The sequence below is a fragment of the Pituophis catenifer genome, unplaced genomic scaffold (assembly GCF_029215685.1).
Source record: "Pituophis catenifer annectens isolate HBS135680 unplaced genomic scaffold, rPitCat1.0.hap2 SCAF_17, whole genome shotgun sequence".
NCBI lineage: Eukaryota > Metazoa > Chordata > Lepidosauria > Squamata > Colubridae > Pituophis > Pituophis catenifer.
In genome coordinates, this window is record NW_027256897.1 from 13,127,144 (window position 1) to 13,141,028 (window position 13,885).

General features: G+C 45.5%; 1 protein-coding gene across 3 annotated transcripts in view; it reads left to right on the forward strand.

Annotated features, from left to right (window-relative positions):
• Window positions 1-13,763, forward strand: part of SEC16A (SEC16 homolog A, endoplasmic reticulum export factor) — a 57,827-nt gene extending 44,064 nt beyond the window's left edge. The window contains exons 23-31 of one of the 3 annotated variants that reach the window (XM_070955899.1): window positions 460-528; window positions 2,412-2,468; window positions 3,038-3,140; window positions 4,476-4,613; window positions 5,485-5,579; window positions 6,812-6,886; window positions 7,451-7,510; window positions 11,844-11,906; window positions 12,280-13,763. In XM_070955899.1, the coding sequence (XP_070812000.1) occupies window positions 460-528; window positions 2,412-2,468; window positions 3,038-3,140; window positions 4,476-4,613; window positions 5,485-5,579; window positions 6,812-6,886; window positions 7,451-7,510; window positions 11,844-11,906; window positions 12,280-12,348 (729 nt within the window). In that variant the 3' untranslated portion in view covers window positions 12,349-13,763. The remainder of the gene's footprint in view (window positions 1-459; window positions 529-2,411; window positions 2,469-3,037; window positions 3,141-4,475; window positions 4,614-5,484; window positions 5,580-6,811; window positions 6,887-7,450; window positions 7,511-11,843; window positions 11,907-12,279) is intronic. The other 2 variants (XM_070955900.1, XM_070955901.1) reach the window with 2 other exon arrangements.
• Window positions 13,764-13,885: the final 122 nt, after the last annotated feature.

A 13,885-nucleotide genomic window follows, 5' to 3' on the forward strand; every position in this document is an offset into this window, starting at 1 on the left:
CGCCTTCTGGAAGAGTGCCAGAGTGGGGGCCAGTCTAATCTCTGGGGGGGGGGGATGTTCCGGAGAGAGGGAGCCACCACGGAGAAGGCCCTTCTGGGTCCCACCAGCTGTTTCTCCCTCGGGAATGGGACCCGCAGCATTCCCTGCCTCCCCACTCTGGTGGGTTGGGTAGATGTGACCGGCAAGAGACGGTCCCTCAGATCACCTGGTCCCAAGCCATGAAGGGCTTTAAAGGTGACAACCAGCACCTTGAATTGCACCCGGAAGCAAATCGGCAACCAATGCAGCTCCCTCAGGAGAGGTGACACATGTGCACACCGAGGTCTGCACAAAACCATGCGGGCCGCGGCATTTTGGACCAAACTTAAAGTCAGAAATTGCTCTGGAATCTCCCGGGGGGGGTGGGGGGGGACACACACATGATATTAAAAGAAAGTATGATTGCATTTTTTCCCCCAGAGCTGGCTTCGTTGGCTAATGGGGAAAACCAAACATGAAGCTCATCTTCCTGATGATAAGAACAAGTCGGTAAGAAAACCGTTCAGCCTCCACTGGCATCCTTGGGCATTATTGTCTTCCTTTTAGTACTCAGTTAAATTTAAAAAAGGGATGATCAAAGCCAACAATTATGAAATATGGGGGATTTTATAAAATCAGTGTTGATGGAAGGCAAAGGGAATAAAGGTTTGTATGAATATATGTTGTTTTGGAAGGGATAAGGGCACAATTAGAATATATTGTATATCTTTTAGTTGTTATAGAAGAAGAAATATAAGGAAAAAAATGGTCTCCCGAGGTGGAGGTGCACTGTAATATTTGTATTTCCCCCCCCCCTTTTTTTGTGTGTTTAGATGTATATGTACTGTGTTTGCATTATTTGTATTTAAAATAAAAAAAATATTTTTAAAAAATACTCAGTTTCCAAAATGTAGCATTTGGCCTTGGGATATTTAAAAAGAAACACATTTTTATTTTTTATGTTTTTTAAAAATTTCAAATGGCACCAATTCCAGTCTCAGAAAAAAAACCTTTCAGGATTGGCAAAGAAAGTTAGAAAAACGCTTCTACAGAGAGGCAGATTTAGAGCATTGGCACTGCGGTTTCTATCCGAGAGACAAAAATGAATGACAGAAAACTATCCCTAACAAGAATTAGTATTCCGTTTTATTTATTTATTAGATTTGTATGCAGCCCATCTCATGGTCAAGGCACCCTGGGCGGCTTCCAATACCAGAACTAATAAAATAAAACAATGACAGGATTAAAACAGGATTAGTATATTTTAATTGGTTTTTTATTATTAACGTTTGTATTACATGTATTTTTATCGTTCGCTGTTCACCGCCCTGAGTCCCTTAGGAATAGGGCGGTATATAAATTTAATAAATAAATAAATAAATAAATAAATAAATAAATAAATAAAACATAGGGCATTAAAAGGTAAAGCATTAAAATTAATATTAAAGTGGATAAAAAGAATCCATGAGTGGAATAGAACCTATTAGCAACCACTTAGCTCGTCTAGGGAAGAGAAGGACCAGGGGAGACAGGATAGCAGAGTTCCAATACTTGAGGGGGGAGGAGAGAGGAGGGGGTCAAGCTATTCTCCAAAGCACCTGAAGGCCAGACAAGATGGAAACTGAACAAGGAGAGATTCAACCTGAAATTTTCTGACATAGCAATCAACAGATGGAACAGAAGTTGCCTTCAGAAGTTGTGGGAGCTTCATCTCTGAAAGCTTTCAAGAAGAGACTGGGCTGCCATCTGTCGGAAATGGTGTAGGGTCTCCTGTTTGGGTAGAGGGTTGGACTAGATGACCCACAAGGTCCCTTCCAACTCTGTTAATCTGTATCTGTCTTCCAATATTAGTTAGTTCAGTGTTTCCCAACCTTGGTAGCTTGAAGATGGGTGGACTTCAACTCCCAGAATCCCCCAGCTAGCGCTGCTGGCTGGGGGATTCTGGGAGTTGAAGTCCACCTGTCTTCAAGCTACCAAGGTTGGGAAACACTGAGTTAGTTCATCAATATTTAGAGAGTAGCTATGATTTCTAAGAAAAAGATGATGAGGCTAATAAAGTGAAAGGACTCAAATCAGCAGAGCAGTAATCTTCAGGGTTCAGTATAAAGCATAACTATCTAGGTTGTGGGCTGAGAGGTTAGACAAACAAACAAGGGAAATTAGAAAATGCGTCCCTAGAAAGTTTTCCAGAATATATTTACTTCTGCTTAGTAAGGTTTTGCTTTGTTTTTGTTTTTGTTTTGAAATTCTATTACCTAACGTAGACTGTTTCCCTTTGTATTTGATTATTCTAACCAGCCTAAATGTGTTTAAATAGAAAACACACACACAGATTTAGCCAGCTGAATCTGACTCCTCTTGGAAAACGTTGCTTCATTCTTCTTTATCTGCAGATTGTTTGGGATGAAAAGAAACAGCGGTGGATCAACCTGGATGAACCAGAAGAGGAAGTAAGTGTCGCGGCCAGGAATGCATCATCCAGGAGCATAACGCACATCGTGCTCCAAGTCCCTTTTTTCTCTGCTCTACACACACACACACACACACACACACACACACACATCATCATCATCATCATCAAGGGATGAAAAAGCAGCTTCCTTCCGGGGAGGGTCTTCTACTTTCTTTGCTATTCTAGCCTGCTTGTTTTTTTCCATCCCTTCGTCTCCTGTGCCTCAGGGGCTCTTGCGAAAGCTGTCTTGTGATTTCTTGCCGTCCAACACCAAACGTAAAGGAGTCCCAAAAACAGAGAACTGACAGTTAGAACAATTAACCAGTGGAACAACTTGCCTCCAGAAGTTGTAAATGCTCCAACACTGGATGTTTTTTAGAAGAGATTGGATAACCATTTGTCTGAAGTGGTGTAGGGTATCCTACACCTAAGTAGGGGGTTGGACTAGAAGACCTCCAAGGTTCCTTCCAACTCTGTGATTCTATTTAGGAAAAGGAAAGCTGTCAATGAAGAGATTTGCATTTCACTGACTGTTTTTTTCCTTCCCCCATCCCTCTCTCTTTTTAGAGCAAACCCCCTCCACCTCCCCCCACAGCATTGCCTCAGGCTGCTTCCTCTGGATTAGCAGGACCTCCCAATGCTTCCGTCAACATGTTCTCCAGGAGAGCAGGTAACTTACACCGTTGGAAAACCTATCCTGGGCCTGAGAGGTGGGACGAGCCAGGGGTTGCCTATGAACCAGTGGGTCCATTGTCTGCCCACTCCCTTCCTTGTTGAGAGGGCAAGCAGCGATGGAAGATAGTGTTGGTTTGAGAGCATCTCCAGAGGTTTCAGGAGTTGAGAGGCATTAGGTCAGGTGTGTCAAACTCAAGGCCTGCGGGCCACATCCAGCCCATGGCTTAGATCTGACCCGTGGGGGCCGGTCTGGAAATAGCAAAGGACCGGCCTGCATTGTCTCTGCTAGGGAAAATGGGGTGCTGGGGGGTGCGCACGGCTCCCCCGAGCTCCGTTTTCACTGGCAGAGGGCTATCAAAACAAACTAAAAACAAAACAAAAGGAGAAATGTTTCTCCTTTTGCATTTGAGCACGCAAGAAGGGACAGGAAAGGAGAAAGGGAAAGAGGGAAGAGAAAGAAAAAGATGGGAAGAGAGCAAGGAAGGCAAAAGAAGGAAAGAAGGGCAAGAAGAAGAAATTAGAATGAAGGGAAGGAAAAAGGGAGGGAGGGAGGAAGACAGACAGACAGACGATGATAGATAGATAGATAGATAGATAGATAGATAGATAGATAGATAGATAGATAGATGATAGATAGATTGATAGATAGATAGATAGATAGATAGATAGATAGATAGATAGATAGATAGATACAGACAGACAGACAGGCAGATAGATAGATAGACAGATGATAGATAGATGGATAGATAGATAGATTGATTATAATGTGTAAGGGAGGGTCTCAGGGAAGCCCTGCCTTACCGCTTGGTCACCACAGGTTCCCCCCCCCCCGACACAAATTTTGAGTCACACCCATGACCCCTCCCACATTAGGTCAAGGGTCCCTTGGGATAAATCAATAAATGCAACACAGCCTGACCACTTGCTCAATCCTTAGATGGTAGCAGGGCACCATTTGCAAAATGACCATAGTACATTTGCAAAATGACCATAGTACGTTTGGCTTTTCATATGCATTAGCCCCCAAAAGTTAGGACCTCTAAGTACAAACAAAATGGCTGAGAAAGTGGGATTCTGGCCACGGGTCTCCTGGAGCCTCTCGCTCATTCCCACACCTCCAGATTAGCTTCCTGGGTCTGACCATAAGGTCTGCCTCCCCTTTGCTTCCGATGCCCTCCGGGAGAGCTGGGAGATGGTGTCAGACCTCTCCTGACTTAGACCTTTAGGACCCTTGCAGTCAGGAAATTGGGCCCTTGTTCCTTGACGTGCTGCTTCTCTCTCCTCCTCGGTCTCTGGAACAAATCTTTTTTCTCTGCTTGTCCCTTGACAGCTGGAAGTAAAGTTCGCTACGTGGACATTATGAACCCAGGTAAAGCCAAATCTCCTGTTCCTGCTCTAGCTCCAGCTGACCTGTTCGCTCCCTTGGCCCCGATGCCCATCCCTGCCAACATGTTTGTACCCAACTCAGGTGAGTCAAGGCAGGTGCAAAGAAGGCGAGCAAAAGCCACACTCCGGAGTCTGCCCGCCTCCCTTCCCGGCTGCTCTTTTTTCTGCTTCCTTTTCCAAGGAAGAGGGAAGCGGGAGAAAAAAATGCTGTTGGCTGATTTTAGTTGAACAGCTTGTGCTAAGGAAAATATAAGATTGGGATTTAATGAACTGGCGCAGGTATTAGATAGACTGCCTCTTGTCGAAGAGCTTAGATTGTAAATATTCTGTTCAGACCAGGGGTGTCCAAGTGGATTTCTTCAAGGGCCGGATCAGCATTGTAGTTCTCCATCGGCCGGTCGGAGCTTGGGGGGGGGGGGGTGTTTCGACCGGCAGAGTGCTGCAGGAGGCCGTGGAGACCAAAAATGGGCCACGGGTGCCGCATTTGCCCCTCCCCCCGCAGCCCGTTTTGGCCGGCAGAGGCACCGCAGGCCAGCCGGTCCTTTCATATTTCCAGGCTGGCCCCGTGGGCCATATTTAAGCACGCTTGAATATGCCTTGTGTTTGACACCCCTGGTTTAAACTATTTGTGAAAAAACTCTTCTTAAATTCTTAACTTTCTGAACAGTTGGTGTTACTCTTAAACGACATGTCCTTTTTTTTCTTGTGAAACACTGCCTTAAAAACCAGTAGATTCCACAATTTTGGAATGTAATTCAAAATAACTTTGAAGCCTTTAACTTGAGGACAAGTTTCCCCTAGAGCCAGCCAGAGACCACCATGGGAGAGAAGGCCCATTGCAAGCTTGGCTACTTTTCCATGGAAAACCCTGTGCAGACCCCTGTGATGGAGGGAAGGGGCAGAAAGCTTGTCCTTTAAAAAAACAAAAAACAACCTGTGGCCTCTTCATACAGTTCCTGAAGAGCAGACACCGCTGGAGGGTGGAGTGGCTCAAGATCAGATGGCACCAGGAAACGACACCAACCCTGAGTCAACTGGAGAAGTCCCAGTAAGTTGGAGTTACTTTTAGAGATGTGGAGCCTTCGGCCCCAGAGGCCCTGAATGCAGCAGCTGGGCTTCGAAGGCCCCACTCAGACGCCTCCCTGGCTAGTTCTGTAACACCAGTGCTAGGACTATTTGGTGTTATAGGAATGGCAAGTTAGATATTAATGTGTCAAAGCAAGAAGTTGAGGCTGGAGTGTGTTTATCTTGTACTGTGATAGGAAGAGGTGGAAGTCAATGCCCTCCTTTCCTTTTCCTTTTCCTTTTCCTTTTCTTTTTCCTTTCCTTTTTTCCCTTTCCTTTCCTTTTCCTTTTCCTTTCCTTTCCTTGTATTTCACACCCCCATTTCCCCGTTCCCTTTCCCGCCCTTAATTTCCTATTTTCTTTTCTTTTCTCTCTCTCTCTCTCTCTCTCCCTCTCTCTCTCTCTCCTTCCTTCTTTCCTTCCTTCCTTCCTTCCTTCCTTCCTTCCTTCCTTCCTTCCTTCCTTCCTTCCTTCTTTCTTGGTATTTTATATTTTATATAATGAAATTAAAATGATATTTTTTTAAAAAAAGCCTTTCTGGCTGAGAATTCGGATGTTGGATGCCAGTGAAAGATTACGGGCTGGGCAGGGATTGTGCCTGGGTGAGGGGAAGAGAGAACAGCAAAATGGGTGAAAGATATGTGAACAAGAAGAAACATATACAGTAGTCCTCGTCTTACGACCACAGGGGAGCAGAATTTCTGTTGTAAATCATGGCTGTCCTAAAGTGAGTCGTCATGTGAGTGAACCTGACTTTGTGACCATTTTCCCCACCGTTATTAAACAAATCCAGCTTCCCCAGTTGATGTTTTTGTCAGAAACTGGCTGGGAGAGTCGCACATCACAATCATGTCAACACAAGGCACTGCGACCGGTTGTAAATACGAGCCAGGTGCTAAATGCCTGAATTGCAATCACAGGGCAATGTGGCTGGTATGACAGGTGTAAATGCAAGGGCAGCTGGCATATCGCTTTTTCCGAGGCGATAATTTTGAACCATAGTCATAAATCAAGGCCTACCTGGCGTTAATTGTTGCATTAATTCTTCTCTGACCTCCCCTCATGATGGAGAACTTTAACAATAACATTACTTTTGGATTTGATAAAATGCCCGTGCCAATGCTTAGCCGTGGATAATTTCAATTGGATTCTCTTGGGTCATTGGTACATTTCCACGGTTGATGGCGTCCTTCCTTCCTTCCTTTTGTCTTTCAGTACTTAAATTCTGCTGCATTTCCACCTGGGCCTGAGCTTCCTGTGTTGAATCCAGGGGACGCCCAGTCTGGAGAGGTAGGCGCCCCTTGCCAGGTTAGCTATTCTGAGCCTTTGAGGCACCTGCCAGGTGCTTTTAGGCCCACCTTTGCAACAGAAAATAGCATGTAACAAGCTCAGGAGCTAAAGGCCATTGGAAGCAGGAAGAGTGGAACCGGAAGGAGGTAAACGTAGAGTAAGGTTTAGCCTGGCAATCTGTATCTGGGAACTGAAGGTGTAGCCAGTCGCCTCTTCTGAAGAGGCCTGCCATTCTGCGGAACCTTCATTCCTCCGTTGAACATTATTTGTGCATGAGTTTGACTTGCGTGAAGTGCCATGAAAATACTAGGCTCTTAAAATCCAACCGAAGGCCTTGAGTTGCATCCGAGATGTCCATAACCCAGAAAGTGCCTTTAAAAAAAAAAAAAAAAAAGCAAAGCTAACTTGCATTTAGCGATATGTATAATTTAACCTTTGGCCCTGGGACCCTCCCCCTCCCCCTTTGATATGAACAAAAGTTTAGCTGAGAGCTGCAGGCAGCGGCTGGCATGGTGACTTTGATTCCTTTTTTTGTGTGTTGTGTGTCTTTGCTGTTTTTTGTAGCTTTCGCGCTCTAGTTCAATGAGTTCATTATCCCGTGAAGTCAGCCAGCATTTAAATCAGGTACCTTGGCTGGCCCTCCTCCTCCTCCTCTCTTTTCCTGCTCCTTTTCCCTCCTTCCCCCCATCATATCTTGTCCCAGTTCTGCCATCTCCAACTTGCATTTCCATCCAACTAACATGTCACCATAATGATGAAGCCTTCTGCCCCCCCAAAAGCCGGGAAATGGAGTACCTGGCTCTTTTTTGAGCCAGCTCTCCTTGGCTGGGGAAACATGATTGCTTTTCCATAATGCAGGGCTCATAGTCCAAGACTCCCCCCTTCAAAAAAAGGGTCAGAGTTGGGGTTTTGTCTAGCCAGCCTGGAACAGGATAGCAACTGAAAAACAACAGAAAAGGCAAAATGTGCTGAATCAGGATATTTTTTGGCGTAACCACATACTTAGAATTTGCTGGATAAACGTATCAACAAATCAAAGGTTCCCCCGTGGGATCCCCACTTTCAGGACCGATAGCAGAGGTTGTAATGCAACATCTGGAATCAGTAGCACTCCCATGCATACCACTCAAAATATGGACCAGGTATATAGACACACCTTTTGGCCTAGAGGTGGAGCTCTCACCTCACAATCAGGAGGCCGTGAGTTCGATCCTAGGTAGAGGCTGATATTTCTCTCTCTTGGCACAATGAGAATATATATCAGCTACAAACACTCCGCATTGGTGACAGGAAGGGCATCTGGCCAGTAAACACTCAGCTCCATTCAGTTGTCCCGACTCCACCCCATTGCAAGGGATTATGGGGTCATTAAACGATGAACATATAGACAACACCTTTAATAAAACGGGACCAATTAGAGAACACCCACAAAACCACATCCTCAAAAGAATCCCATTCACAAGAGTTAGGGTGAAAACAATTACATGCTCCCCTTCCTGGATATTCTTATCAGTGCCGACTAGGATGGCAAATTAGAAACACAGGGATACCAACCCCCCCACCCCGCCCACACACCAACCAAATGTCCTACTACCAAAGTAGTAACACAACCTCCGACAAGAGAAGCTGTGGGTAAGAACTGTATTTAGACGAGTACAAACACAACATCTTTCAACAAAATGGATATCCCTGCAGCTTCATCACATTCATAAAAAGAGCCTTGGTGGCTCAGTAAACAGCCCAACCAAAGAACTTCTAAGACCACCTCCACCAACACTGTAGGGACAGGCCACCAAAACATAAACTGAGAGCAAACCACTCTCCCTTCTCACACTGATGATAGTCCCAAAGGTGCTTTTTTTCAAGAAGCAACTGGACTTCCTTTTTTTTTCTTCTGAAGACGTTTCGCTTCTCATCCAAGAAGCTTCTTCAGTTCTGACTGGATGGTGGGGAATGGAAGGATTTATATTCCTTGCAGACAGCTGGAAATTTGCATCCTTTTAGAAGGTCTTTGAAGCACTTGGAGGTTTACCTGTGTCCTGTCAGAACTGAAGAAGCTGCTTGGATGAGAAGCGAAATGTCTTCAAAAAACAACAACAAGAAAGTCCAGTTGCCTCCAAAAAAAAGCACCTTTGGGACTACAACCATGACCTGGAGAACTGAGAATCTCTCTAGACTTAGCACTGATGATGTTACATTCTTTGGGTAATGAAACATCTGCAGGAAAACAGCCAAGCTCAGAGAGCACCAAGCGCCCCTCATTTCAACTCTGGTAAAGGTAAAGGTTCCCCTTGCACATACGTGCTAGTCGTTCCTGACTCTAGGGGGCAGTGCTCATCTCCGTTTCAAAGCCGAAGAGCCAGCGCTGTCCGAAGACGTCTCTGTGGCCATGTGGCTGGCATGACTCAATGCCAAAGGCTCACGGAACGCTGTTCCCTTCCCACCAAAGGTGGTCCCTATTTTTCTACTTGCATTTTTTACATGCCTTCGAACTGCTAGATTGGCAGAAGCTGGGACAAGTAAATGGGAGCTCATCCCGTTACATGGCACTAGGGATTCGAACCGCTGAATTGCCGACCTTTCGATCGACAAGCTCAGCATCTTAGCCACTGAGCTAAGTCCATTTTACATTCATTCTTTATCACTACTATGGTGATGCAATGGACACGGCTAGGATTTCTGGAGAGAAATTGAGTGTTTTGGAAGTGTGAAGCCTACTGCACTTTTTTTTTAAAAAAATCAACATTGACAAGAATCAGCAGTTCTGTCAGCAGGGAGATTGGGGAAGTCCAAAAGGACTTCAGGGGCCACTTGTACTGTACAGATTACCCACTCAATATCATATATGCTACTATATGATGTCATGTGATATGACATGAGTACTTGAGGGGATGCCAGAGAGAAGAGGGGATTGACTCATTCTCCAGCATACCAGAGGGCAGGGCAAGAAGTAACGGGTGGAAGCTCATGAAAGAAAGATCCAACCTACCATAGAAGTAATTTACTTGTCAGAGAGTATGATTAATCAGTGGAACAGCTTGCCTCCCTGAGTTATGGGTGCTCCATTGCTGGAGGTTTTCAAGAACAGACTGGACAGCCATTTGTCTGGGATGCTATAAGGTCTCCTCCCTTTCAGCCCTATGATTCTATCCCAATTGCTCTGTTGCATGAATGAGTAAAAGCACCAGAAAGTAGCATACAATATGTCTCAACAACAAGCATTAACACACTGTAAGCCACCCTGAGTCTTCGGAGAAGGGCGGCATATAAATCAAATTAAAAAAAAAAAAGACCCAAGAGCAGAGCCCTCATTTTTGCTGGAAAATTGTTCAGTGAAAATTTTCTGCTCCCTTTTAAAATCCAAAAGATAAGAGATGTTTTGCTGAACATGAAACACACCTTCTCCATGCTTTGCGACATTCTTCTCCCTCACCGAGACTCACATGCAGACAGAGGCACTCCTGATTGTTGGGGGGCACCCTTGATGCTGTGAGAACATGATCAACATTTTACAACTGCTGTTCCAGCTGGCATCCAGAAGCCAGTCAAAACAGCCTGGTGGTCAGCTGGATTTATGAGAGTTATGGGTCTACATTCTTATGCTTAGGCAAGAAAAACCAAAAGTAGACATATAGACTGGGGAAAACCAGGTTTAATAGCAGTGACTGTGAGAGGGATCTTGGAGTCCTACTGGACAACCAGCTAAATAGGAGCCAAGAATGTGCAGCAGCAGCCAAAAAAGGCAATGCAATCCTAAATTGCATTAACAGAGGGATACAATCAAGATCAAGGGAGGTCCTAATACCACTCTATAAAGCTCTAGTAAGGCCACACCTAGAATACTGCATTCAGTTTTGGTCACCACAGTATAAAAAAGAGGTTGAGACTCTAGAAAGAGTGCAGAATAGAGCAACTAGGTTGATTAGGGGACTGGAGGCTAAAACATACGATGAACGGTTGCAGGAACCGGGCATGGCTAGTCTAGTGAAGAGAAGGACCAGGGGAGACATGATAGCAGTGCTCCAATATTTGAGGGGTTGCCACAGAGAGGAGGAAGGGGCTCAAGCTATTCTCCAAAGCACCCGAATGCCAGACAAGGAACAATGGATGGAAACTGAAGAAGGAGCTATTCAACCTGGAAATAAGGAGAAATTTCCTGACAGTGAGAGCAATCCACCCATGGAACAGAAGTTGCCTTCAGAAATTGTGGGAGCTTCATCCCTGGAAGCTTTCAAGAAGAGACTGGACTGCCATCTGTCAGAAAATGGTGTAGGGTCTCCTGCTTGGGTAGGGGGTTGGACTAGATGACCTACAAGATCCCTTCCAACTCTGTTAATCTGTAATCTGAAGCCCTCTAGCAGAAACCTCAAAGCAGGTCCCTTTCTAGAGCCTTGGATGTCTTGGAACAGGTTCTCTCAGCCTTGGAGAATGTAAGACGCGTGGACAGAATTGGTCTGCGTGTCCTAAGGTTGGCCAAGGCTAAGAAACCCTCCCTCCCAGGTTCTGTCAGAAGGAACCAAGCGCTTCAATCTTTGTACACATCCATCTTTGGGGCTCCCTTGGAAGCAAGGTGTGTGGGGGGGATGCACCTCCACATGGACCCCCAGGCAGGCTCACGGTTTGGGCATTCTTCAAGCACTTGGCACAGCTAACCTTTCCGCTGCTCCTCTTGCATGTTTCGAGGGCCGCTCCCACCCTATCCCAAAGGAGCCTTTTCAGGCTCGTGCATGTGCCTTTGTTCTGTGACAGCCTGTGCGCACCGCTGCTCCTATCGGTAACACGGGAAGCTTCCCTGCGAGTTGGGGGCAGGTGGGTTCTCCTTCCTGTGTTGGCATTTGTGTGTAATACTCTTGCTGCAGTATTGTGGAATCCCTGCTTGACCAAGCACAGAAGGCAAGCTTGTCTGACTTTTCTTGAAATCACAGTAATCGCAAACTTCTCTCCTTGCTTTGTCTAGGCATCTTCTGGAGATCCCCCAACCGGTGCTGTCCAGTTCTACAATCCGTCTCAGTTTGCACAGGTACAGCATTCCTCCTCCTATCAACAGGTCCCCTCCAATGCGAGTCCTGCAAAACTAGACCACCTCCATGCACCCCACTCCCTGTAACGCTTCGTGTAATGAGGAAAGATTTGCTCCGGCTTGTATTCAATCCCTAGGGTGGGTTTAGGGTCCAAAGGCTTTTGCTTCAACCGTGGATTGGCTAGGGATAGTTTTCTTTTGAGCTTTCAGGATTGGAATTCGGTTTGGAACAGAATTGGGAGGACCTTTTGCTTTGCTTTAAACACAACCCAAGAGGAGGATTTCAAACACAAGAAGAAGTTGTGTGTGCAGGGTTCTTTTTTGTCTCCAGCTGTGCGGTTACCTGACTGATTGAAAACTTTTGTCTTTTCAGCCTTCTGCAGCTCCGGCTAGCTCCCGACTTGGCAGAATTGGGCAGAGAAAATACCCCACCTTAAAATAGCATCCATTCGGTCTCTCAGCCGGGCCATCGCACAAGAAGTCCCCAAAGATGTCACGGGGTGCCAGTGCAGTTTCTCAAATTGAGAATCCATCTGGGTGGCTCCCCCACGGAGACCGTGGCCGACGTTGATTACCACATGCCCTCCTCGTTACCCAAAAGCTTGGCTGAGATGGTCGAACGTCAAGAGGGACTGGAGAAATCAACCCACAGGAATGCAGCTGGGGCTGCCTCAGCCCGAAGGCCCCCCTTTTTCCTCCTCGGCTTTGCTAAAATCCAGCTGCTCCGTCTACGACAAGACTTTTCCCGTGTCACCTTTTAACATTACAGTTTGTGGCCTTACAGGGATCGGGGCATTGTTTTTATGCATATAAACCACTACTTGGGGTTTATTGCTCATCTGGCACATTAACAGAATGGGTGGGGATTTTCTTTTCCTATCGACTTTCCCTCGCTCCCAACCTTCATGGAGGGAAAATGTAGCTGATCCAAATAAACAGAAATGTATAATGAATAGGGGGAAAGAAAAAGAAAAAACAAAAAACCTGTGACTTGTAATCTTAAGATTTCCTTGGAAGTGGATTTTCTTTAGTGTATATGTAGTTTGCGTCTTAAGCTCCTTGTAAAACGAACTGTAGAGTCAAGAGCGGAAGCTCTTTGTATAGCATTTCGCATTGTTCTCCTTCTGATAATTCCTCCTGAAAGTGCAATATGGCTCCTTTCTGAAACTCTGATCCCTCCAATAACTCCGTAACAGCTCAAAAGGGCTTAGCATTTTATTTTTTAAAACTTGTGGAAGTTTTCCTTCTTCCATCTCAGACCTTTCCCCCTTTCCCATGGGCCCAGCTCATAATTTACCTGGCCGTCCCTTTTTTTAAAAAAACTAATCAAATTAGCAAGCCTCTCTAACAAGAGACATGAACTAGGTCTCAGGTGGAGTTGCGGGAACTCTTCAAAGCTGTCATAGGTTGTGCTAACATCCACGTAAGTCTGATCAGCGACAACTAATTGTTGGTGCAGTAAAGGCCAGTCCAGAAGACCAATGCTCGAGTCAAGAAATGCAGAGCGTATTTTTTAACGTTGATGCTCGACTCTGTGGCTTAATTCTACATATCTGGGTTCTGGAGAGTCTTAAACACATTTCCAAGGATTTTTGTGGGCGAAGAGTTGTAAAAAAAAAAAAAAAGGCAGAACTTGTCTCATCCACTTGCTGCCTCTCTTCTAGTCATCTTGAATTTGTTCAAGATGTTTTTTGTCCCTTTAGACCTCTGCCTCTGTGTCGATGACCACCGAGCATTTTTCCACTTCCAGGTTTCCTCCACCCAGAAGAGCCACTCTCTGTCCTAAATGTTACAAACGACACTGTACATTCTTAAAATAAAAATATTTTGCGCATCTGGAGCACTTTTCACACTTAACTTGGCCTATGGTTTATTGGGGTCCCCAACTTTACACTGAAGCAGGCGTCCTAAGAGCCTGCAAGTTTCTGGCACTGCAAACCATCAACCTTCCCCTCGCTTTGCTTTGGAGAAACCTTTCT